Source organism: Bicyclus anynana, chromosome 26, assembly GCF_947172395.1.
Source record: "Bicyclus anynana chromosome 26, ilBicAnyn1.1, whole genome shotgun sequence".
Lineage (NCBI taxonomy): Eukaryota > Metazoa > Arthropoda > Insecta > Lepidoptera > Nymphalidae > Bicyclus > Bicyclus anynana.
This window is the reverse complement of record NC_069108.1, coordinates 596,519-622,358: the sequence shown is the minus strand read 5'-3', so window position 1 is coordinate 622,358 and position 25,840 is coordinate 596,519. Positions and strand designations below refer to the sequence as shown.

Genomic DNA, 25,840 nt, shown 5'->3' with positions numbered 1-25,840 from the left:
TGCGCCTGCTGCACTACTGCCCGCTGGCGCAGCAAGCAGCGTTGGGCTGCCTGGCGGCGGTGGCGCGGCGCTCGGCGGCGGGCGCGCGCGGCCTGCGGCGGCACGTCGCCTCACTCGAGGAGACCGCCACGTGCAAGGCGCCATTGGCTACTCTGATAGGTAACGAGTATGTATACAGGGTGTCTGTGGCAGCTGCGCCTGCTGCACTACTGCCCGCTGGCGCAGCAAGCAGCGTTGGGCTGCCTGGCGGCGGTGGCGCGGCGCTCGGCGGCGGGCGCGCGCGGCCTGCGGCGGCACGTCGCCTCACTCGAGGAGACCGCCACGTGCAAGGCGCCATTGGCTACTCTGATAGGTAACGAGTATGTATACAGGGTGTCTGTGGCAGCTGCGCCTGCTGCACTACTCCCCATATTGTAGCTGGTGTGGAAATGGAAGCTGGAAGAGCATTTCATGTATTTAATGCTTAATATACGTCCGAGGAATATCTATGACATAGCGGTGCAGATCTCTGCGATGCCTAGAAGTCCTGTAATAGAATGGCGAAGGTGGCACAAGATCGAACAGTTCCTTTTTCGAAATATATTTTATAGAACGCAGATAGACAGGCAACCTTTGGTCAGTAAAAACTAAGCTTTTGAAAGGGTAGAAGTAGAAGCTATGCTCTAGGTATCTTTGCAAGTGTTACTTAGTTCTATATTATCATTAACAATGTATTTTCGGCTCACTGTTGAGCACGCGTCTCCTTTAAGAATGAGAGGGGTTAGGCTAATTGTCCACTACGCTGGCCCAATGTGGATTGGCAGACTTCACTCGTAGAGAATTCAGTAAATTCTTCGGTATGCAGATTTCCTGACAATGTTTTTCCTTCACTGTTTGAGATAGATGATATTTAATTTCTTATCTGTATGTTGATGCAAAGTGGCTGTTTTTTCCAGGTACGATATGCGAGCACCACCCCAGCGCTGTTGAGGATGAAGTCACGAGGATATGGAGGGTGTTCCTCAACCTGCTGGACTCCAATAAATACTCGGTGAGCTATTGACTCTGCCTACTTGCCTGCTGCATAATTAGCCTAGTGCTTGCTAGTTTTGACGGCCTCTATGGTGGATTTACTAGACGGAGGTCCTGGATTCGATCCCTGGCTGGGCCGCTATTTTTAATTGGTCCAGATATGGCTGGAGGAAGGCTTGTGCCGTGGCTAATTTTCATTCAAGCAATGTACCATTCCGGAACGGGGTTGTGTAGAAACCAAAAGGAATGTGGATTTCATCCTCCTAAAAAGTTAGCCCTGTTAGAGTCGTAAAACGTCATATATTTATTTTATTTATTTGTTTGTTTACATTAAATAGGATCTCAAACTACTAAACCAATTTGAAAAATTCTTTCACTGTAGGGAAGCTATACTATCCTCGGGTGCTATAGGCTATTTATACCTGTATTCCTACGGGAACGAGAACTACGCAGGTGAAGCCGCGTGGTGTCAACTAGTCTATATGTATTTAAAAAGAAAACCTCTTTAGTATTTTACTTTTTGGTATTTTACTTTTTTTCATGACATTGTCACATTTAAAATATTCGACATATTATTGACTTGACAGCAAAATATTGAAATTTTTATTAAAATATAAAGTAATAAGAGTTAATGTAAATAATGGCTTTGAATGTTGTTTTTATATTTTATTTATAGGTAAGATTTAGTTTAATTTAATTATTTAATGTAAACTTAATACTGTAAATAAAAATTATATTTTATTTATAGAAACGCAAGCAAGCCTTTTACTATCACATTCGTGTGATATTATTATCATTATATGTATACGACGGAGATGCGACTAAATTCCACTTCTGATAACGGAGAATGACTAAGTTTCAATTTCGATAACGGAGAAGCTGTAGCCTCAGAGCAGGTTCTAAGCTTTACGTGTCAAGGATGGCAGATACACAAAGTAACACTATCAATCATTACCAGAACGCCCGCTTAACTTACTAATACAGTTCTACCCTTTACTAATATTGATCAAGTATAGCGCTAATACTATCAGATGTAAACCAAGATTAACTATCATATAGCAAGGAGTCAGCCACCAGCGGATCTCGGACTTGCAACCGATTCCAGTAGGGTTAAAGACGGTAAAAAAATACTCCCCATTCTCTGCTGGAGTTGGCTCCCGGCTAATTAACTAACAATGGAATGGTCGGTCGGAATGGTAAATGATGTTGCAGGTGACAGTGCGGAAGGCCATATTGGACGGCGTGCGCGGCCTGCTCACGCACTTCGGCGCCGAGCTGCCCACGCGCGAGCTGAACGTGCTGTACGAGCAGCTGCTGGCGCACCTCGACCACCCCAAGTGCGAGGCGGGTAATTGCCTTCATTTGATCCACCATTTATTTATACTTTGAACTTTGAAGAATTAAAAAAAAACGTGTGTGTCAGCTCCGATGCACGAATGGAGTTTACTCTTTCAGATCGTGTCTAAATAGGTGTACGTGTGGGTGTAGGTGACGAGCACCTTATAACGCAAGTCGTTCCCGCCAACCGATTGCTACCCCTCTCTAACTCCCTACTCTTTACGGAAACAAGTCGCGCCAGCTAGTGTCCGCACGAGCCAACATGAGATCGAGCGACGTTATATCCGTCTATTTCCAGGAATGATGACAGTTTTTTAAATTGTATGTAAACTAGGAGTATGCTAATAGTAAAGCGATTTTGTAAAAGTAACAGGGTATCTGCGATCATTACTTTCGGAGCTACAGGGATTTAAAGGGTCAGATTTGCGGCGCTGCCGCGGATCCCTGAAAACTGCTCCATACAAAATGGCACGAACTAATGACGTCGTAGGTAATGTAATGATCGTTAGATTTGTATGTGCGTTCAAACAAAATTACTAATATCTTTGTTATTTGTGCGTTTATGTTTATAATTCATTTATTAAAAAATGTCACATTTAATGTAAGGAAGCTAAAACTGTATGAATTTTCATCTAAAAAAGATTTTTATTAGATTCTGAAATTTTATAATCTTAATTATTTTGAAAAATATTCAGACAATCTGTGATTTTTATGTATAAATTAGTTATCATTGACCTACCATGACTAGGTTTTTATTTTGGATATTGATTTTTATGATACAATCTGGTAAATAACCAGACTGTATCATAAAAATCAATATATTCAAACGTAGTCATCACCCCCATTCAACATTGTTCCAGCGGCGCTGCAGTTGCTGGCGGCGCACGCGCGTCTGTTCCGCGAGCGCGTGGCGGGCGACGCGCGCGTGCGGGCGCTCGCGTGGCGCAGCGGCGCGCGGCCCGCCATCCTCGCGCTGTACGGCGCGGCGGGCGAAGCGCTCGCTCCTGACGCGTTCCAGGTGATCAGTGCGGCTGCTTCTCAACGGAGACGAGATTTTATGACGAGCGACAGTGATTGTACCATCATTTTGTGGTAGAGGAAACATCTCGAGCACGTTCCCGGACTTGTAACCTTGAGAGTAGGTTTAAGGGATCCCTTTAGAATGTATTAACACTCACCTCCCCTGCCTGATACATACTCCACGCGCTCACTAAACAACAACATAATGAAAGAAATAAAAAAAAAAATGAAAATATACTTAACAAACAATACAACAAAAATAATAATACAAAAAAAAATGCACAATAGGTGGCCTTATCGCTAAAAGCGATCTCTTCCAGGCAGCCTAACGAAGAAACTAATAATAAAAATTATAAAGATATAGGCTAGGGTGTACAGAAGTAATATATAAAAGGAAATAACATTCGCACATAAAATAAGATAATAGTTAAATATGTACAAAATACTATGAAATATCTACATATATAATATACAATACGATACATATGCCATATAATATATACTGTATATTAACAATACATAAACATAAAATATTATAAAAAATTACAAAACAAAATTACGAACGCGACTGGCAGCATGACGGTATCTACGCTGCGTAACAAACAACTGAGTCCAAGTCGTCAAATAACCTCTTAGTTATACCATCAATGTTGCTATATTTTCGACATCTCCAATAACATAAATAATAATCAATGTTTGAACTTTTGATTAACCGTCTAAAATGGCTTTCCACCATAATGGTCTATTTGTTTTTTTTTGTGTTCAGTTACATCTATCAGTTGCTTGACTATAAACTGAATTTTTCATAACAGATAATGTTTCTAGTTAAAGGTCACTCCATAAGCGACTCTTCGTGTTGTGGTTCTTTTTTGTGGGTATTACTGTCCACCACACAATAGGGATGATGACAGTTTTTTAAATTGTATATAAATTAAGAGTATGCTAATAGTAAAGCAATTTCGTAAAAGTAACAGGGTATCTGCGATCATTACTTTCGGAGCTACAGGGATTTAAAGAGTCAAATTTGCGGCGCTGCCGCGGATCCCTGAAAGACGCCCCGTACAAAATGGTACGAACTAATGACGTCGCAGGTAATGACGATCGTTAGATTTGTAAGTGCGTTCAAACAAAATTACTAATATCTTTGTTATTTGTGCGTTTATCTTTATAGTTCATATATTAAAAAATGTCACATTTAATTTAAGAAAGCTAAAACTGTATGAATTTTCATCTAATTACGATAAAATATTTTTAATAGATTTTGAAATATTATAATCTCATTTGTTTTGCAAATACCCAGACAATCTTTGCTATTTATGTATAAATGAGATAACATTGACCCTATTTACCCGAATGTATCTTAAAAATCAATATATTCAAACCTAGTCATCATCCCCATTCATCCACAGTGGATCGACAAAAAATATTACTCGAGAATATATTCGTTTTTGAATTTTGTATTTGGAGTGACTACGACACCGTCGTGTTCCCTGCGCTCCATCTACCTATTATACCTTAATCTGTGTGTTCTGAAAAGAAAATACTAAAGACCAAAACATAACATATTTTATTTCCTTATTTTACCTTACAATGTTACGTAAACTCATCATTAATGTCACCGTCTCACCACTACACTGGCCAGCAGCGCACGTCCGCCTCTTCTCGATGCCAGAGATAGACTGGCTGCTTTGTCAGACTACCGGTGTATATATACACGAACACTACAGTCTGCTTATTATTTTTAATCTGTGCGTTCTGTAACTTTGTTCCAGAAAATCCTAGATTCGGAAGTGTCGCCGCGCACGCGCTCGGCGCGCTTCTACGAGCGGTACACGGCGCTGCGCGTGCGTGCGCTGGCGGGCACGGGCGCGGACGCTACTGACGCCGCCGAGCACGCGGACGTGCGCGCGCTGCAGCACCGCGTGCGCTGCGGGCACGTGGACTGGGACACGTGCGAGGCGGTGAGTGCCTTTGATGTTTTACGCTGGACTGAATAAGTAATGACTTACGGAGATTTTTTTTTTATTCCACACAATTTAGCCGTTGACTACAATCTCACCTGATGGTAAGTGATGTTACAGTCTAAGATGGAGGCGGGCTAACTTGTTATACGAAAAAAAAAATCACGTCTCACAGTCGTTTTATTGGTTTCACTTCACTTATCTATGAACACTTGGGTTATTTAGACAAATCTAACGATATCTTAATTGTGTAAATCTGTTCAGTGGTTTGGAAGGTATGAGGTAATAAAGAATATACATTCATACATACAAGATACGCTTAAAAAACACAACCCTTCTTGCCGTCGGGTAAAAAGAAAGTCGTGTTAAATGAAACACAAAGCTGCCAACAGATGGCGCTGGATAATTTTATATCGCGCTTCAAGAATTGTCTTTCATCTTATATCCTAAATCTGTCTTATACCCACGGATATGTCAAATGAAACACAAAGCTGCCAACAGATGGCGCTGCATGATTTTATATCGCGCTTCAAGAATTCTTATCCAATACCTATAGGTTTCAAAATTAAAGTTTTCTAAGTTGAAATTAAATATCATTGTGTTCTCACACAATTATTTTTGACACGGATACTACCGTTTTGGTTTAGAATCTGTTAAGTTGTTACTTTAGTAATACAGTATTTATGTTTAATATTGTTTATCTAAATAGTACGTAATGTCCTCTTCACACAATCCAACCATCCCTTCTTTGGTCTTCCTCTCCTCTTATGTCCTTCCACTTGCACATTCAAGATTCAACATTTTCTAGTAATATGACTTTCCTCCCTACGCATTAAAATTTAATTAATTAATTAAATTAATTAAAATGATTATATGTATGTATATACATATTTTTAATTTACTTTTTCGCTCTAGGATGTGATTGTGGACCCTCACTAAACATGCCTAAGGATCAATAGTCTATGAAAGTATTTTTTCCTTCAAAGTACTCAGTATTTCTACTCACAGGGCTCGCAGTGAATACAAAAGCATAGAAAATCAAACCGTGGTTTATTCTTTTGGAGCACAATCATATAAAAGAAAACAGAATAAATAAAATGAAAAGAACACTGAATTCGACCGTACGGCGAGCTCTTTATATCACTCCCGTCCGGTCACGCCTTTCTAAACTCTTCACGTAGACAACCGCGCCACCTATCGTCGGCACGGGCCAATAGAATAGTGGAGTGTCGTCCAAAGATTTCTAATATGAGATATGTAACGTGCAACAAAAGCACCGCACATAGTGATCAGAATTTAGCTATTCCACTAGCGCACACATGCACAATTTTGTGTTTATTTACATTATATATTTATGTAAGTACACTTCCTGAATACACAACTCAAAATTGTAGACAGTATTTAGGTATTATCTGTTTATATAACTTTCGTTGTTTACAATGCGACTAAACGAAAATAAGACAATTGACCACTTTTGTCCGCATCAGTTTCGACTTTTTTTTTTTATTCTTTACAAGTTAGCCCTTGACTACAATCTCACCTGATGGTAAGTGATGATGCAGTCTAAGATGGAAGCGGGCTAACTTGTTAGGAGGAGGATGAAAATCCACACCCCTTTCGGTTTCTACACGGCATCGTACCGGAACGCTAAATCGCTTGGCGGTACGTCTTTGCCGGTAGGGTGGTAACTAGCCACGGCCGAAGCCTCACACCAGCCAGACCTGGACAAATTAAGAAAATCTCAATCTGCCCAGCCGGGGATCGAACCCAGGACCTCGATTGAACCGTCTTGTAAATCCACTGCGCATACCACTGCGCCACGGAGGCCGGCAAAAAATAGACTCGCTAGTGACATATCTCATGGTATAAAATCTTTGGTGTTCTCTTATCCCTCTTAAGTACTCTTTTCTTTCAGTAATAGTACAGTAGTCCTTGACAGTTAAATAACACTCTCCTTCTTCTGCTCGTGTTGATCTCCCTGGCTAGCCAAATTTGGTAAGATCCTAGCAGTTTCGGATACCCGTTCTAATATAGAACTGCAGTACAGAGATTTAGGACTTTAAGTAAGTTATAAAGAGACTAGCTGACACCACGCGCGTGATTCCCGTTCCCTTAGGAATACGGGGATAATATATAGCCTTTACCCTTTCTCGATAAATGGGCTATCTAACACTGAATGAATTTTTCAAATCGGACCAGTAGTTCCAGAGAGCGCGTTAAATCAAACAAACAAACTCTTCAGCTTTACAATATTATTATAGATTTTGCTGGTTATCCTCTCGCACCTTCTTCTAACAAACTGACCATTAGTTCACCACCTGATTTTAAGGTCATGTCCGCTTTCGCCTGCTTGTAAGTTGCGTCCACACGTCGGCAAAGCTTTAGAGCTGGCTGGTGGACGTCTGCCAAATCTTAGCAAGCATGTAAATGTATAAAAAATTAAGTCTGTAAGTATTCTTGCAGGTATGTTGGTGTATACACGCCAGGGTGCCGTTCAGTGAGTGCGTGCTGCAGGCGGCCATCTTGTGTTACGAGCGCTTCCCCGCCAACAAGAGGAAGGAGGTCGTGGTGCACTCCCTGTTGAGGGCCGATGCGGAGCTGAGATCTGTAAGTGTTGCTGCGTTCGTTCGCTGTTTGTTGGTCCAATGGAAGGTGGTCATAGGAACTCCGTAATTAAGCGACACAACCCTATCGAGTTTGGTTTCATTTAATTAGCCTCGACGAGTACTTTGATAGTATACGGTAACCAGGGTCTGATGATGGAGCTGGTAGGTGGCCATAGGAACTCTTTAATTAAACGACACAACCCTATCGAGTTTGGGCTCATTTAAGTAGCCTCGACGAGTACTTTGATACTAGATGGTAACCAGGGTCTGATGATGGAGTTGGAAGGTGGTAATAGGAACTCCGTAATTAAGCGACACAACCCTATCGAGTTTGGTTTCATTTAATTAGTCTCGACGAGCTCTTTGATACTATATGGTCACCAGGGTCTGATGATGGAGCTGGAAGGTGGTCATAGGAACTCCGTAATTAAACGACACAACTCTATCGAGTTTGGGCTCATTTAATTAGCCTCGATGAGTACTTTGATACTATATGGTAACCAGGGTCTGATGATGGAGCTGGAAGGTGACCAGAGGAACTCCGTAATTAAACTATGCAACCACATCGAGTTTGGGCTCGTTTAGTTCATCTTGACGAGTACTATAACACTAGATAGTAACCAGTAACTTTTTAGTTCATTTTACGAACAAATAATAAAAGTTTGTTTTCGAAAGGCACTATGCAAATCGGTAGAAAACCATATATTGTATTTTTTTATCGCCGAGTCCGTCTGAGTTCCCGGCACTGTTTGTAGTGTCTACCTTAATTATGAACCTTGTGCAAGCCACTGCATACATTTTCCAGTGTACAGTAAAGTTCCTGATCGCCGAATCAGTCCGCGCGGTCCCCGGCGCTGGGTGGCTTCGGCTGTGGCGCGATATGTTCGACGACGAGGACGGCAGGGACGCAGTGGTGGCGGAGTGCTGCGACCTGGTGCTCGATGACGTGCTGCACTGCGTCACAGATGTGCTGCACAGCTTTGTGGATGACGAGGTTTGTTTGTACACACTTATACTGAAAACATGTTTTTTACCGTACTACAATTTTTTTTTGGCTACAAAAATGAAGGTACGCCGAGACTTAATCTAATTCCGTTTTTGTTTACGTTGGTGGCATGCTAGGCGTACTTGAGGGGGATGTGACCGATAAACGTTAGAGGTTCAAGCTCAGACCAATTTATAGAAGGACCTGTATCACATTTATAGTCACGAACAAAATTGTCTGCCATTTTCTGAGGAAAACGAGCTTAGATTTGGTATATATCTTATACTAAACTAGAGGTTTTTGCCCGTTTTTTACACAATTCAATTACACAGAAAGGTATTTTTACGGAGCTCTTTAAGCGACGAACACGATTACAACTATTTAACATCGATTCTATAGAGATAGTTTTTATAATCGCATTAGATCGTTGATCGTTGATCATAGACTTTGGCAGAAAAGTAACGTCTAGCGAGGCAGGTCCTATAGAATAATTAGTCTGAGGGTTCAAGTGGCACGTAATCTTAGTGATCCCCGACTGCTGTCCGGTGCGGTTGATGACTCATTTATGCGGTTTGTCTTGTAACTGAACTCTCTGTATCCTAACTCCTTTGAGTGACTTGCGGCATATGACAGAGTAGCGAATAGAGGTTTAAGTAGCGCGTAATCTTTTCATTTGACTCCTAAATGGACGACCGGTCGCCCATCGTATCCGTTACGTGACATGTAAAAAATATAAAGTAAACTAAGGGCAATAGGCGAGCACAGTATCATGCTCCGCGCGAATTTTTTTTTTTTTATTCTTTACAAGTTAGCCCTTGACTACAATCTCACCTGATGGTAAGTTATGATGCAATCTAAGATGAAAGCGGGCTAACTTGTTAGGAGGATGAAAATCCACACCCTTTTCGGTTTCTACACGGCATCGTACCGGAACGCTAAATCGCGATAGAGGAATATAAAGATTATTAAATGGCTCCCAACGGTAGATTAAAACCGCATTCCCTGACTGTCGGCTTCTTCAACGCAGACGGGCTCACCGATTAAATACTCACGGGCAGCAAATGGTTAATGATAACTCTCCCCTGTGCGGTTGAGGAGCTGTATGGAACGAAGCACCCAAACCCACCGTGCACTATTGAACTGGGGCCGCGGGTCACGCCAAATGAAACACCGGCTTGATCTCGTTGGGTTGGGTTTATTTAAACAAACAATGTAGGTACTAATAATGGAGAACACCAACAATTTGGCAAACCAATGGCTTGCCTCATATACCCTACTATGAACCAAGTCATAGCGCGATCCAAAGTGTGAGTGGCGCCATCTCGTGCCCTGCACGTAAACAGGAGCCATTTGTTGGTTGTGCAGTCGTCGTCCGACGCGCTGGCTCGCCTGCTGGCGCTGGTGCTGGACGTGCTGCGCGCGCATCCCGCGCGCGTGCGGCGCCCGCTGATGGCGCGCGCGCTGCGGCGCCGCGCCCGCACGCACGCGATCGCGGCGCCCGCCGCCATCTTGCTCGGCTTGCACTTGGGGGTAGTGTATGAGGTACAGCCTTTTGTTTAATTATTTGATTGATTGTTTTTTTTAATATTTTCTATATCTTTTAAATATACCTGACCATAATCTCTGTGCCCTGTAGTCGGCAAAGATTTATTTATTTTATTTATTTAATACTCTTTATTTGTACACCACAATAAATAAAAGAAAACAAGAAAACAGAAACATAAGAAAAGTGGAATACAAAAGGCGGCCTTATCGTTTAGTAGCGATCTCTTCCAGGCAACCTTAGGCTTAGGAACTTATTAAGATAACTGTAGGTGGTGTGTACGTAATAATAATGTACATTATACATACATACAACTAACTACACACTAATACATAAACCATAATACACAAATTATATAATAATTATAAATATCATAAAATAAAGTAATATATATAATATATCATTATGTCGTATGATAAATTGAAGGAGCCAAATTTTACAATAAAATACCGACACCAATTAAAAATGTAAACTCACTCAATGCATTTAAAACTAAACTAGCAGATTACATATTAAGTAATCCACAGCAATTTAAATAATTATGACTGAACTAATGCATTGAGTGAGTAATAGCAAAAAACATGATGGCGAAGTAATATAAGTTAATTTAAGTTAAAAATTATGTTCTCATGTTAGCGGTTAAGCCTTTTTATGAGAATAAATATTATCTTAAACCTTAACCTTAAATATTCTAATAAAATAAAATATGTCACTAGTGACTAAGATAATATGTCTTAAAAAGAATGTGGTTGAGGTCAGCGCCTTGTGTCGGTTTGAAAAGTTATGTAGGTATTTAATCATATTGATTAGTACATCGATCGTAGATCGTTAGATGGGCCTCAAAGCGTCACGGAATTGTCATTGGTTTCGCACATTGAGTACGTCATCACTCTTTATTCATGTCGTGGCTTGTGTTTTTACACTTCCAAAACGAACACGAAGGCACAATTAAGGGTTTAAATTAAAAAAAACAGTAAATATTTTTTCAAGTCCACTTCCACTTACAGCATGCGCTTGTTGCGTACTAAGATAAAATGTGCGTGCACGTCTTTGAGTAATGACATAAAGTTGTGCGTTCTTTAGTATGGAGGGGCCCATCTAACGATATATATCGATGGATTAAAGCATGTGTAAAGCTGTATAAATGTAGATTATTTGGTAGTTTTACAAAAATGAAACACAACAATCTAGTTGCGAGTGTTCGAAGCGCAGTGAATGATGCTCGTCGTAGATGTTTTATGCTGCATGGATACTGATCCTCGGAGACTTTAGCAAAAACATCAGCCTTCATAATAATAACTACGTCTTATAGCAGACGCCCGCGATTTCGTCCGCGTGGAACTCAGTTTTTCACAAATCCCGCGGGAACCATGGATTTTTCCAGGATGTAAAGTAGCCCATGTATTATCTAGAGTAAAATCTATTTCTATTCCAAATTTCAGCCAAATCGCTTCAATAGTAGCTGCGTTAAAGAATAACAAACATCCATACAATTTTCGCGTTTATAATATTAGTAGGAAGTAGGATGATCACAATCTTTCTACTAGTCAATATAAATGAAATCGTACGTTGCAGGACTTGCCGCTGCATACGTGCGCCGATGAAGCAATGCTTCTGAAGTTCTCCGAAGCGCTGCTGTGTGCGCCGGACACCCTTGCTGACAAGTGTCCGCCGCGCGACCTGCTCACAGCGCTCGAGGTGAGGTACCATCATCATCAACTGATGGACATCCACTGCTGGACACACGTCTCTTGTATAGATCGTCTCCAAAATACTTTGACTTGAACGCTTGTAACAAAATGACAGTCAATACTCAAGTCACTAACTCAAGGAGTCAAGCACGAGCGAAATCACGGACTAGCAACCGCTAGTAGCAGGGTTAAAGACGTCTTTTACAGTTAACTAATACTCCCCTTCTCCGTTCGTGTTGACTCCCAACCAAGTAGCTAAAAGTGCAATGGCTTGGCTATACGTATAACAGACTCACTCCATAATAATCATTTATTGAAAACGTGTAAATTGAAATGCGTTGGCGTCGTTGAAACGCGGCGATAACTCTTCGAATTATATGCCCTGCTCATGCCACAGGGGCGTGCAACAGTTGGATACACTTGTGGTGGTCACACACACATAGATTGTAAATGAAAATGCTACTTAAGCATTTTCGTAATTATGACGAAGTCAATACGGGCGGTTTGTCGCCAGTCGTTACCTAACCGTTGTAACTGATAGTCAATATAAGTGTTTTATCAGTGGAGCCTACTATTATTTATCACCCATAACCGCTACCCGGGACACGACATACCTTACTCAAACCCAAATATATAAGTATCCAAATAGTACTAAAGTGGTACAAAACACTTTTGTCATGTAATTGTTCACAGATAATATTCTCAAATAACGAAACAGAGCCGGCCCTACTGAGCAGGGGCGTGCAACAGTTGGATACACTTTTGTCATGTAATTGTTCACAGATAATATTCTCAAATAACGAAACAGAGCCGGCCCTCCTGAGCAGGGGCGTGCAACAGTTGGATACACTTTTGTCATGTAATTGTTCACAGATAATATTCTCCAATAACGAAATAGAGCCGGCCCTCCTGAGCAGGGGCGTGTAACAGTTGGATACACTTTTGTCATGTAATTGTTCACAGATAATATTCTCCAATAACGAAACAGAGCCGGCCCTCCTGAGCAGGGGCGTGCAACAGTTGGATACACTTTTGTCATGTAATTGTTCACAGATAATATTCTCAAATAACGAAACAGAGCCGGCCCTCCTGAGCAGGGGCGTGCAACAGTTGGATACACTTTTGTCATGTAATTGTTCACAGATAATATTCTCCAATAACGAAACAGAGCCGGCCCTCCTGAGCAGGGGCGTGCAACAGTTGGATACACTTTTGTCATGTAATTGTTCACAGATAATATTCTCCAATAACGAAACAGAGCCGGCCCTCCTGAGCAGGGGCGTGCAACAGTTGGATACACTTTTGTCATGTAATTGTTCACAGATAATATTCTCCAATAACGAAACAGAGCCGGCCCTCCTGAGCAGGGGCGTGCAACAGTTGGATACACTTTTGTCATGTAATTGTTCACAGATAATATTCTCCAATAACGAAACAGAGCCGGCCCTCCTGAGCAGGGGCGTGCAACAGTTGGATACACTTTTGTCATGTAATTGTTCACAGATAATATTCTCCAATAACGAAACAGAGCCGGCCCTCCTGAGCAGGGGCGTGCAACAGTTGGATACACTTTTGTCATGTAATTGTTCACAGATAATATTCTCCAATAACGAAACAGAGCCGGCCCTCCTGAGCAGGGCCGTGCAACAGTTGGATACACTTTTGTCAGACGATTCTCTCGACGAGTCAGACAGTGAGCGCGTACGCAAGATTGTGGTGAAGCTGGAGAAACTGACCCAGTTTGTGGGGAAGAAGAGTAAATTTGAAAGGATACTGCATCGGGACATTGTTATGTTTTTAGGTAAGTTGGTTTCTTGTTTTATTATATGTTTGTTATTACAGAAAACAACTTGATGATCTTCTACATTAATATTTCATTCTCCATACGGATACAAAATTTCTTTTATAATTTTTGTGATGCGTCCACAGACAACTGTCAAAGTCTATATTTCCAAAGTTATATACACCAGTGTCACTGTCACTTTGTACGTTTTAATATTATAAATCTATCCTAATATTATAAAGCTGAAGAGTTAGTTTGTTTGTTTGATTGAACGCGCTAATCTCAATATTTTTTTCAGTGTTGGATAGACCATTTATCGAGGAAGGCTATAGGCTATATTTTATCCCCGGTGAAACCGCGCGGCGTCTACTAGTAATATTATAAAGGCGAAAGCTTGTATGGATGTGTGTATGTTTGGATGTTTGTTACTCATTAACTACTGAAGCGATTTGGCTGAAATTTAGAATGGAAATTGATTGTACTCTAGACTAACACATAGGCTACATTTCATTTTGGAAAAATTCTTGGTTCACGCGGGATTTGTGAAAGACTGAATTCCACGTGGACGAAGTCGCGGGCGTCCGCTAGTAAACAAATAAAAATTGTCGTTTTCAGGTAAACACGGACAAGAATTAGCGGAGCCAAGTGCAGAAAGTGACAGAATGCTTATTTATAATTTACAAAACTCTCTAGTATTGGATATACCTCATAATGACGGTACCATTAAGGTAAGATATTTATTCATTTAAATGCAGAAAAGATTGTATTTTAACATACACTAGCCCACGGTTTTACCCGCGTAATTCCCGTTCCAATGAGAATAGGGAAATAAAATATAGCATGTGACACTCACAAATAACGTGGTTTTCTATTAGCAAAAGAATTTTCAAAATCGATTTAGTAAATTCAGATATTACCCGCTACAACCATCAATATTCTCACGTGTAATTCTTTATGGGTTACTTGGGAGAGTGACTTGAGTGGAAAAGGGGAGTGTTAGTCGACTTGACGAGGATCACTTAACCCTACACACAACGTTCACAAGTGCATAACTCCACTCAAGGTCATTCTCTGCCCTTCTAGGGTCTTATTTTGGTTACAGTTAGATGTGTTAATTAAGTTGTCCTGACAAATGTTGTGAATCATAACCTTTGTTCGACATTTGTTTTCTTATTTTTGTAATTATTTCTTAGTCTGCTTAAATAAAATAAACTAAAATGAAATTTTTTCATCCGCTCGAGAACTATGACGCCACAGACAGACAGACATGTCAAACTTATAACACCTCTCTTTTTGCGTCGGGGGTTAAACTGTAGTACCGAGTAGAGGCGACGTGATAGATAAATGACCTCTGCCTTCGATTCGGAGGGCGTAGGTTCGAATCCGGTCCGGGGCATGCACCTCCATCTTTTCAGTTGTATGCATTTTAAGTAATTATATATCACGTGTCTCAAACGGTGAAGGAAAACATCGTGAGGAAACCGGCATACTTGAGTTTTCTCAATTCTCTGCGTGTGTGAAGTCTGCCGATCCGCATTGCGCCAGCGTGGAGGACTAATTAGCCATTCTGAGAGGAGACTCGTGCTCAGCAGTGATTGAGTAGAGATTATGTTTTCAGCTGAATTTACAAGCAGTTCTGTACGCTGCCATACAACGGGAAGACCTCGACGCTTTGAACATGCTTCTAAGAGTTATCACTGCTAATTGTAAGTATCTTATTTATTTATGTTAGAATCATTGACCTCTTATAATAAAAAGACGCACAATCATGTAGAAATTTGACTTAAAAACTGGCTAATTTTGCTTTGACAGTTTACATATCTATACTAATATTATAAAGAGGTAAAGTTTGTAAGTTTGTCACATTTTTTAAATGGGGTAATCTTCGGAAATACTGGTCCGATTTTAAAAATTCTTTCACCAGTAGAATTCTACATTATCGAGGAGTGCTATAGGCTATATATTTTATATTGGTATCATATATATTAGCCGAGTTATCACAGTTTTTGTCATACAGGTCGGACTGAACTCCTCTTAAACAGACTTATTCGCATGCGCTGCCTTAACTATTGTGTAAAATTGAAATTAATGTATGGAGGCTTTATGTATCTTTAAAAGTTCTACAAAAAAGTCCGCGACACCATATATCTATCTTCTATATATTAGCAGATATAGTACCTTTTGTGTTTTAAAAATTATTAATTTTATATACTTAGGTTTACGTCATTATTTATACAACTAAACTTTAATCCTTATTAAAATAAATTATTTAATAATCACAAGGATATTCTGGAGATAAGATTTGCCCTTTACAGTATGTTAATTACTTAAATAGTTTCGGAGATAATACAAAATTTCTAAAAGACGCAGAAATTCCGCTATATGACGCCCGGCGCTTTCATTTACGTAGTTCCCGTTCCCGTGTGAATATGGGGATCAAACATAGCCTATTATTACTGAGACGGGCAGCGTGACGTCAGGAATGTGTATTCAGCAATGAAAATCTTCGTATAATTCCAACAAACTGTATTATCACCAAGAAATATCGCGCTCGACTGACTACCAGACGACAAAATAATTACCGACTATGACTCAAACAGTTTTACAATTCAAAATGGTTTCTGTATCTTACAACTACTTTTTAATTATACAGTTTTACGGCTTAGTCTAACATTATGAAATTAATATCATTATAATATTTAAATTAATTATAAAATGTAAATAGTTTACTTTAATCTGAGTTTAAATAATAAAGCTAAAGATAGAATCTTTAGGTTTAGTCAAATCAGTATCTTATAAACGAAAAACTGTAATCATGACATTGAAGAATAATTATCAGCAAATAACAGACAATGTTTATAATAACATATAGATAGTTTAGTATATTTATAGTTTGTTAGATGGAACTCGTAGGCCCTCGTAACACTATGACACTCGCAAATAACGTAGCTTTCTATTGGTAAAACAATTTTCCAAATCGGTCCAGTAGATCCAGAGATTACCTCCTACAACCACACGAACTTTACCTCTTTATATTATTAGCATAGAAGTCTCTATTTCTCTTGGTCATACCACCACTCTCGATGGACTGAACCGATTTTGCTAAGGGTAGGAGTAAGATAGAGAAGTTACAGGGTAGGGTAGGGTACCGGTAGGGAAGCGTAGGAGTAGGTAGTGTAGGGGTAGGGTAGGTTTAGGGCCGGGTTTAGGGTAGTGGTAGGGTAGGGGCAGAGGTAGGGTAGTGGTAGGGTAGAGGTACGGGTAGGATAGGGAAGTGGTAGGGTAGGGGTAGGATAGGCGTGAGATAGGGGTACGGGTGGGATAGGGGTAGGAAAGGGATAGGGTACGGGGAGGGTAGGGGTAGGATGGGGGTAGGGTGTAGGTAAGGTAGGGATAGAGTAGGGGTAGGGTGGGGATAGGGTAAGGTAGGGTAGGGGTTGGGTAGGGCAGGGTTGGGGTAGTGGTAGGGTAGGGTAGGGGTAGTAGTAAAGTTGACATCGAAATTTACGCGGACGAAGTCGCGGGCGTCCGCTAGTATCCAATATTCAATAAAATCCCAAATTCAGAGCAAATTCAACCTTAAGTATTGAGTTTAAGGTTGAATTTACAAATGCGATTACTTGAATTGAGTGCTAAGAAGTTGTATTTGACACTCATTGAGTGGGGACGTTTTTTGGTCGCTGATTGTGCATCCTCTTTTTGATAGGCGAGCGATGGTTAGAATATAACAAAAATACACGTCTATGGTATAGTGGTAGCCAGTGATAAGGTGTCTATAGTCTGTGGTTATTGTTTACTCAACCTGTAATACGGATGATGACAGTTTTTTTAAATTGTATACAAATTAAGAGTATGCTAATAGTAAAGCAATTTTGTAAAAGATACAGTGTATCTGCGATCATTACTTTCGGAGCTACAGGGATTTAAAGGGTCAGATTTGCGGCGCTGCCGCGGGTCCCTGAAAAACGCCCCATACAAAATGGTACGAGTTAATGACGTCGTAGGTCATAATGATCGTTACATTTGTATGGGCGGTCAAACAAAATTACTAATATCTTTGTTATTTGTGCGTTTATGTACGTTTAAGGAATCCCTTTATATCCATGCCCACACTAAACAAATTTATGATAAGCAATAATTACAACAAAAAACGTTATTACACTAAATTGCGACTGGCAGCGTGACGGTATCTACGCTGCCTAACAAACAACTGAGCTAAAGTCATCAACTGCCCTGTTAATACCGCCACCTATAATCGAAGAACTTGAAACAATATATCGCATCTGTTATATTCGCAGTGTCAAAGACCAGAGAGCGTCACATCCTGCAGACGGCGTTGATACGCGTACTGCTGTCCCTGTCGCACTGCGGCGCGAGCAGCACAGCCGTCTCGCTCTGCGACGCGAGCTGCGCCGTCGATTTGTTTAAGGTCAGTCTGTTTGAATACATACAAATGTAAGATCCGTTTTGCATGAAAGTCTCTCCCATATCCCAGAATACACCTAATCAGTACTTAGTAAAGTGAAGTGAAGTAAAGTTTCAAAAGAATTGTTTTTTCAAGTGCAGTTATTTACACGCAGTCAAGCTTTTTTGAAATATGTTTTTGTCTGTGTGTCTCTGGAACGGCTGAACCGATTGAAACGAGATTTACGCTAAGAGATAAACGAGGTTATTGAGTAACATATTAGCTACTTTTTGTCCCGGAAAATTTATGGTTCTCACGGGATTTTTGGAAAACTGAATTTCGCGCTGACGACGTAGCGGGCATCCCCTAGTCTGTTTCACAGATTAAACAATAATAGGTAGATAGAGCGCATGGAACGTGACGGTGTCGTAGCCGATCCAAATATAAAGTTCAAATATAAAATTATTTAAGAAAAATGGCGTCTTATGTTTGTAAATATTTTAAAAACTGTTCACAAAAACTAAAGAAATAAGATGGAATATTTTTTAATTTTTCATTAATTTTTGATTATTATATTAATTTACGTAATTGTTGTTAGTGTTAAACTTTAAAATCAAATTATGAAAAAAGTTTGTATATGCGGATGTCATTGACACGTGACGTTTGTTTTTTTAATGGGTTTCACCGGCTACAGTACGTTGCTTTTTAAGACTCACTCTGTACCCATAGTGTGAGATGTCGTTGGATAGGTCTTTAAAATATTGTGTGCGTTTGACGCGTGACGTTTGTTTTTTTTTATGGGTTTCATCTTTATTCTGTGGTCTGTACTAATATAATAAAGAGGTTATATTTGTTAGTTTGTAGAGGGTAATCTCTGGATATATTGAAACGATTTTAAAAATTCTTTCATCAATAGCAAGCTACATTATCAGGGAGTAACACTACATTTTATCCCTGTATTCCCACGGGACTACTACGCGGATGAAAACGCGTGATGTCGGCTAGTTGGTCGTGGTTTTGAATAGGAAATTTTATAATTTCAGTACGCGGTCCTAGAGAAGTCGACTCGATCGCGGAAAATACTTCTGGATGCCACAGAAGTGTTACTGAGGAAAGACGGACAGATTTTGGAAAATATTTTGGAGTGTTTCCTACAAAATGAAAATGATTGTAAGTACTTTTTTTTGTTATTTAACCTAATTTAGCGCGCGCTGCGAGCAGCCGCGTCCCAGTGTGGATCGTGCTGCGTTGCAAGGATCAGCTCATGACTAAAGGCTCTGAATGGGTTCGGAACCTATTTTATGAAGATTTGAGTTTTGTTTATTTGTTACGAATAGTCTCAGTAACTACTGAACCGTTTTACAAAATGTGAAGCTGCATGTGTACTTGATGTTTAAAAAGTGCTTGTAAACTAATTGTATTTGAAATAAACTAATTTCGAAAATGGTTTACCTTTTTTTTCAAGGTTCCGTATTCATAGGATAAAACGGGACCCTATTATTGAGCCTCCACGGTTTGTCCATTTGTATCTGTTAGCAGGCTGTATTTATTGAATCGTGATAGTTAGGCAGTTGACATTTTCACAAATGATGTATGTCTGAAAAAACAGAGTAAAATAAATATTTAAGAGGCTCCCGTACAACAAACATGACTTTTTTTCTGTTATTACAAATGATATTGTACGGAACCCTGTGTCCGCGAATCGGACTAGCACTTGGCTGAGTTTTTGTTAAAAATATTTTTATTTAACTTACTTTACAGCAATGTATCAATCCAGCGACATAGCAATATTTATACTGAACCAAATGAAAGAAAACAACGCGTTAAGCCACCAATACTTGCACACAATCATAGACAAGATGATTAGAGTCGAAGCGAGCTGTGACGTCATCAAAATGGCTGCCGACTTGTATCTCGACAAGTGTAACCAAGTTGACGATTTGCCGCGTGACGTCATCAAAACACTCGACTCGACTAAGAATGACGTCAAGAAATGTGCGGTCGTAGTCGAATTTGTGAAACGGTTACTGGAAATTCGACTCAGTTCTGAAACAGATGAGATTCTCGACTTCATACTCGATGTAGTCAAGGAATGTGATGGAAATGTCAATTTGACACTTTTCATGGGGGTAACTGAGGTGTTTGGAGCAGAGAGGTAATTTATTTATTAAATACATCTACATAAAAAAATAGTCGACGCCCCGCGTAGTTCCCGTTCCTGTGAGTATTGGGATAAAATATGGCCTATGAGACTCACAAATAATGAGGCTTTCTAGTGGTAAAAGCATTTTTTAAATTCGATTCAGTAGATCCAGAGATTACCCCCTACAATACCACAAACTTTACCTCTTTATAATATTAATAAAAATCCCAAACGGATGGACTGATACGAGACTTAAATTAAAAAGTAGGTAATACAAAATGCACTTACTCAACAAGAAAAAAATACTCGTGCAGTTAACTTCGAAACGGAGTGAAGTGAACATTAAGTGACACAAGCGATACAAGTGAACTATAGTGAACTCGGCTACGATTTTGGACTACGACTTGCTTACGTTTGGAAGTCTTATACGAGTCACCAGGTGTTTAATTCCTAATCTTCGAATCCTAGTTCGCATACGAGTAATAATGTGTACTTTTTAACATATAATAAAAAGTAAATAAATAAAATGAATTATATTAAATAGCGGTCGCACTCATTACCGAGGGGTGGTGGTTCGATCCCCGCCCTGTTGGTCTATTGTCCTGTGGGGATGAATGTATTCCCGACTAGTTAAAGGGGAATGGCTGGGAATATTGATCATATTTGTACTAATATTATAAAGCTGAAGAGTTCGTTTGTTTGTTTGATTGAACGCGCTAATCTCAGGAACTACTACTAGTTTAAAATATATGAAAAATATTCTTTAAAAAAAAATAATGTTTATTTAATTTATTACAGGGTCAAGAAAGCTGTTTTGTTTGATAACTTGCTGGAAAAAATTCTCAATACAGATTGTCGTGATGAGTATAAAAAAGATTTTCTGCATATAAAGTTGGATTTTTATAACACGTATTCTGATGTCATCCAGCAGGCTGGACAGCGTTGTGTATGTTTGTTTGTTTTTATTATGTGTTGGACACTCAGACCAATTATATATAGTTTTAAGGGTAGGAAGCTATTCTAACTATTTTTACGATGGTTTTTGTCTGTATTTGTGTGTTTTTAGGACTGTAACTCTATCATAACTTTGAACAGCTTAACCAATTTGAACTACATATAGCAATTTAAAACCAGGTCTAAGCCTTAAGAATAAATTGTTAAGCAAATAATTATCTATCATTTTATATTTTTTTCATTCATAGACGCTTGAAAAAAATGTCAGCAAAAATTTGTTTGGGAATAGGCTATTGTCCTTTAAATTTAAAAGAATTTTTTGAAATAATTGTATTCTTTTGGAATATTTCAATCTCAAAGAGCTCAAGAACGCATAGTTGCAATAAGCGACATATCAAATGTTTGACTTGGATGGTCAACCGATTTACGTTTTTGAACTAATAACTTCTTGAGGTAAACCGCTTCGTAACGTAACGCGTTACGGAACCACTTTGTCTGGCTTCCCTTTCTTTTACGCATACGGCAGCAGGCTTAAGTTATCACTTTCAAGTTACCACATTTCTTTTTATTTTAAATCATTGCTTATAAAAGCAATAAAATACAATTAATTTCAAGTTTTAGTTATATAATGATTGTAGATTATTATTATTATTAACTAACTGAAATGGTAATACATTATTTTTTATATATAATTCCAGCGTATAGAGGATTCGGAAATAACAATACAAAATATTATAGAATATGGAGAGAAATTGACAAAATTCCTCTCTGATGACACAATATCAGTTTGGTTCAGACATCAGCCCATAGACGATATCACAAGAAGTATCGAGCGATACGACTTTAAGGTACACCATTTATCACTATAACTATTTTTTTTTAAACTAACTAGCGGACGCCCGCGACTTTGTCCGCGTGGAATTAAGTTTTTGACATTTCCCGCGGAAATAATGGACTTTTCTGGGTCCTTCCCAGGTATTTATAGGTCTCGCCTTCACGGAATGATCGAGAATGACAATTTCTGAAAAAACTATATTCTCGGAGCTCACTGTCCTTCCTCGCTCTACTGATCACCGCACATTTGTCTGCATCAAATTCCATCCTTATGTCATAATAATAATAATTTATTTATTCATTAGAAAGCAGGTTTACAAAGATAGCTTATGAATAATTAAGACCCTGATACTTTCTACCAATAATGATTTGGTGTATGAAAAATTTAAATAGACTATGTATCTATACCTAATCTTAATTTTTATTCAAACAAAAAGAGAAAACGTAATAGCTTATACAATTTGACATTTCATGATTTTATGACCAATGCAAATCTAATTCAAAATTACTGTGACTGATAAAATAAAATAATAATAAAGCCAAATGTATACTGTCAAAATCATAAACATAAGTTAAATTTAGTGCAATGTCAAATATTTATTACCAATAATATGTTCAAATTATGTACATTAAATATGTCAGAATAATTGTCATAACTTAAAGAATATTATTGAAAATTGTTGAAAATTGTATTTTAAATACCCATATAAGTTATAGAAACATTTATCCATAAGCATTTTAGAAACCTTACTCTTAAAACTATTTTTTCATAGCTAAAAGTTTGATTGATTATTATCATTAAGGCAGAACACGAGGACTGCGTCCGCGCCATGCGGGTCATGCTCCTCGAGTGCAAGCGGCGCGACGCTCTCCCAGTCGTCGCTGTGAAGTGCTGGGCCGAGTGCGTCGGGCGGCTGGACGTGGCCAACGTTGGGAGGAGCTTGCCGCAGCAGACGGCCTACCTGATGGACATGCTGGCGGTGGCCTTTGACTACTTGAGCGATGACGAAATATTGGCTATCATTAATAAAGGTATTTTTTTGGGACGAAAAATTCGCGTGAATTGGCATGTAATTGATATGAGTAAAACCCTCATTTGACGTTGTTTTCCACTTGGTATAGACCCTTCTTTTAATGGTGAAAGTTTGATTTATTCATATTCACAGCATTCTTTGATATGACCTTGAAATTTAATTGAAAAGTGTGTACTCAATATCTCTCGAGACGTACGTACAGAAAGATATTTTGACTGATCTGGGTGACGTTGCTTGGATTTGTCGGCTTTTCGCGTAAAACACAGCAAAGTATATTATTATTAATAGTTATATTATCATTTTGGTAAAAAACATACCAAGAATGTTAGAAATTATTGGTTTGTGGTATAAAATCAAAGGAAATACGGGTACGATGTCGTGTAGAAACCGAAAGGGGTGTGGATTTTCATCCTCCTCTTAACAAGTTGGTCCGCTTCCATCTTAGATTGCACCGTCACTTACCATCAGGTGAGATTGTAGTCAAGGGATAACTTATAAAGAAAAACATGTTTTTGATGGTCGCTATGAAAGGCACGTTTGAAAAGTCCGAACATCACACTGCCCTCCCAATCATCAGTGAGAAGTCCTGAGAACTAAAGTGATCCATCGCAGGGGACGCCGGGCATCAGTTCCTCCGCACGTTCATGCCGGCCGTGTTCCCGCGGCTGACGGCGGAGCCCTACGTGCTGGCGCGCGGGTGCTCCGCCCTGCTGCGCGACGTGCTGAGCTGCGCCGCCAGCACCGACTGCAGGGAGCGCGTGCTGGGCTTCGTTGATGCGGTGAGTCTGCTGGATTCCTGGCCCTGACACCTTCGCTGCTGATGTCTTTCAAATCTCACTCATGTTACCAATTGTTTCAAGGATTCCAGGATTCAAAATGAGCCACCTAAAGCCTCTGATGAGACTTCAAGACATTCCCTAATATGAGTGACTAATGTACATTTTTAAACGCAGGTAAATCGGTTTCCCAAATTGTAGCCAGGGCAATCAATGTCACACTTAATTGATTGTTTCACTCCGATGTTAATTTGCTTCGCTTCGAAACTCGTTTACCGGTCTGTTGTACCGGTAAAGTACTTGTGACATCGATAAAGGGTTACCCAAATGTTTTTTGCGAAATGATTCTGTAAGTATTTGACATTGCCATGCAGATACGACCGTCAGAAACTACCCACTTCACCATTTGATTGTCAACGGTCATAATAAATGAACGAATTGTCATGTAAAACGTGGCGAGTTGCAGCGACTAGAATGTTGTACTATACGATGATGGTACTCTTCTAGAGGAAACATCTCGAGCAGGTCCCAGGACTTGTGACCTTGGGCGTAGGTTTAAAGGTGTTTTCCATGTCGACACCATACAATTTTTGACCAATTACACTAGAAAACATTATTGCATACAATAACTGACAACTTTGTACAATTACCTATTTTTTATAATAATATAATTATTTATTAATGATGTTATGAACCTGAAGTGGCAATGGACGGGGCACATAGTTCGAAGAGTCGATGGACGTTGGGCTCCCAAAGTGCTGGAATGGCGACCCCGCACTAGTAAGCGCAGTGTTGGCTGACCCCCCACCAGGTGGACTGACGACATCAAGCGAGTCGCAGACATTCGCTGGCTGCAGGCGGCTCAGTATCGTGATGTTTGGAAGTCCCTACAAAAGGCCTATGTCCTGCAGTGGACTCCATCGGCTGATGTGATGATGATTAATGAGAACACAAATCTTATACGAAGTAACTCGTAACATACACACCGATTCACTGGCAAGCTCGTGGTTTCGTGTTCCAGCTGTGGCCGGAGTTTGCTCAGCACAGCACGACGGAGCAGAAGCTCAGTGCACTGTCGGCGCTGCGGCCCGCGCCAGTGCACAGCCGCGCCGCGCGCTGGGCGCTGGACGCCATCGCCTCGCCCCACACGAGCCTCCAGCACAAGATCGTGATGCTGGACGTGCTGCCCAACGATGTAAAGTACAGGTATACTTTGACATTCGGGTTCATTCTATTGACGTCCTCTATGAGCCGAATCGTGGGAGAACGAGCCCGCTGCTGTCTATTCGCGTGTTTCCCTGGCTGCCTTCTTTATTCCCTATAAGTTATTGTCTCGTCATCCCTGTCTCATTGTGTGCACTCTCCCCATTCTGGGACTGACCGTTACTAAACGACCCCTTCTCTCCCCGTCCCTGGCACCAATACGCTATCCCTTTATATCTCTTGCATGTTGTGGAATTACTGATGTTAAGTTAGGATGTATAAACTAATATTGCCAGCAATTGTGGACCTTATTACTCTAATAATTGGTTAAATGAATTGATGGTGCACAGCTTGTTGGCGAAGACGCTCTGCCCGCACCTGCCCGCGCGGCTGGACGAGCTGACGGGGCTGTCGGCGAGCGCCTTCCAGACACTGCTCGACGCGCTCGCGGACAGCGCGTACACCGGCGACACTGCGGACACGCTGCTCGACACCGTCGTCACTGTAGCCGCGGGTGAGCCGTCCTCTGTGAACTGATGGTGCACAGCTTCCA

At 40.1% G+C, this 25,840-nt stretch overlaps 1 protein-coding gene across 1 annotated transcript; it reads left to right on the top strand.

Annotated features, from left to right (window-relative positions):
- The first annotated feature begins 28 nt into the window (after positions 1 to 28).
- On the top strand, positions 29 to 25,839 carry LOC112045694 (uncharacterized). The gene is made up of 21 exons (XM_052889457.1): positions 29 to 352; positions 936 to 1,030; positions 2,224 to 2,359; positions 3,210 to 3,367; positions 5,142 to 5,330; positions 7,794 to 7,937; positions 8,742 to 8,930; positions 10,287 to 10,463; positions 12,040 to 12,162; positions 13,749 to 13,956; positions 14,554 to 14,666; positions 15,557 to 15,644; positions 18,237 to 18,367; positions 19,387 to 19,513; positions 20,105 to 20,498; positions 21,285 to 21,432; positions 22,139 to 22,288; positions 23,078 to 23,306; positions 23,921 to 24,087; positions 25,106 to 25,290; positions 25,638 to 25,839. The coding sequence occupies exons 1-21, from the start codon at positions 169 to 171 to the stop codon at positions 25,822 to 25,824; spliced, it is 3,522 nt and encodes a 1,173-aa protein (XP_052745417.1). The 5' UTR covers positions 29 to 168; the 3' UTR covers positions 25,825 to 25,839.
- The last annotated feature ends 1 nt before the right edge of the window (position 25,840 follows it).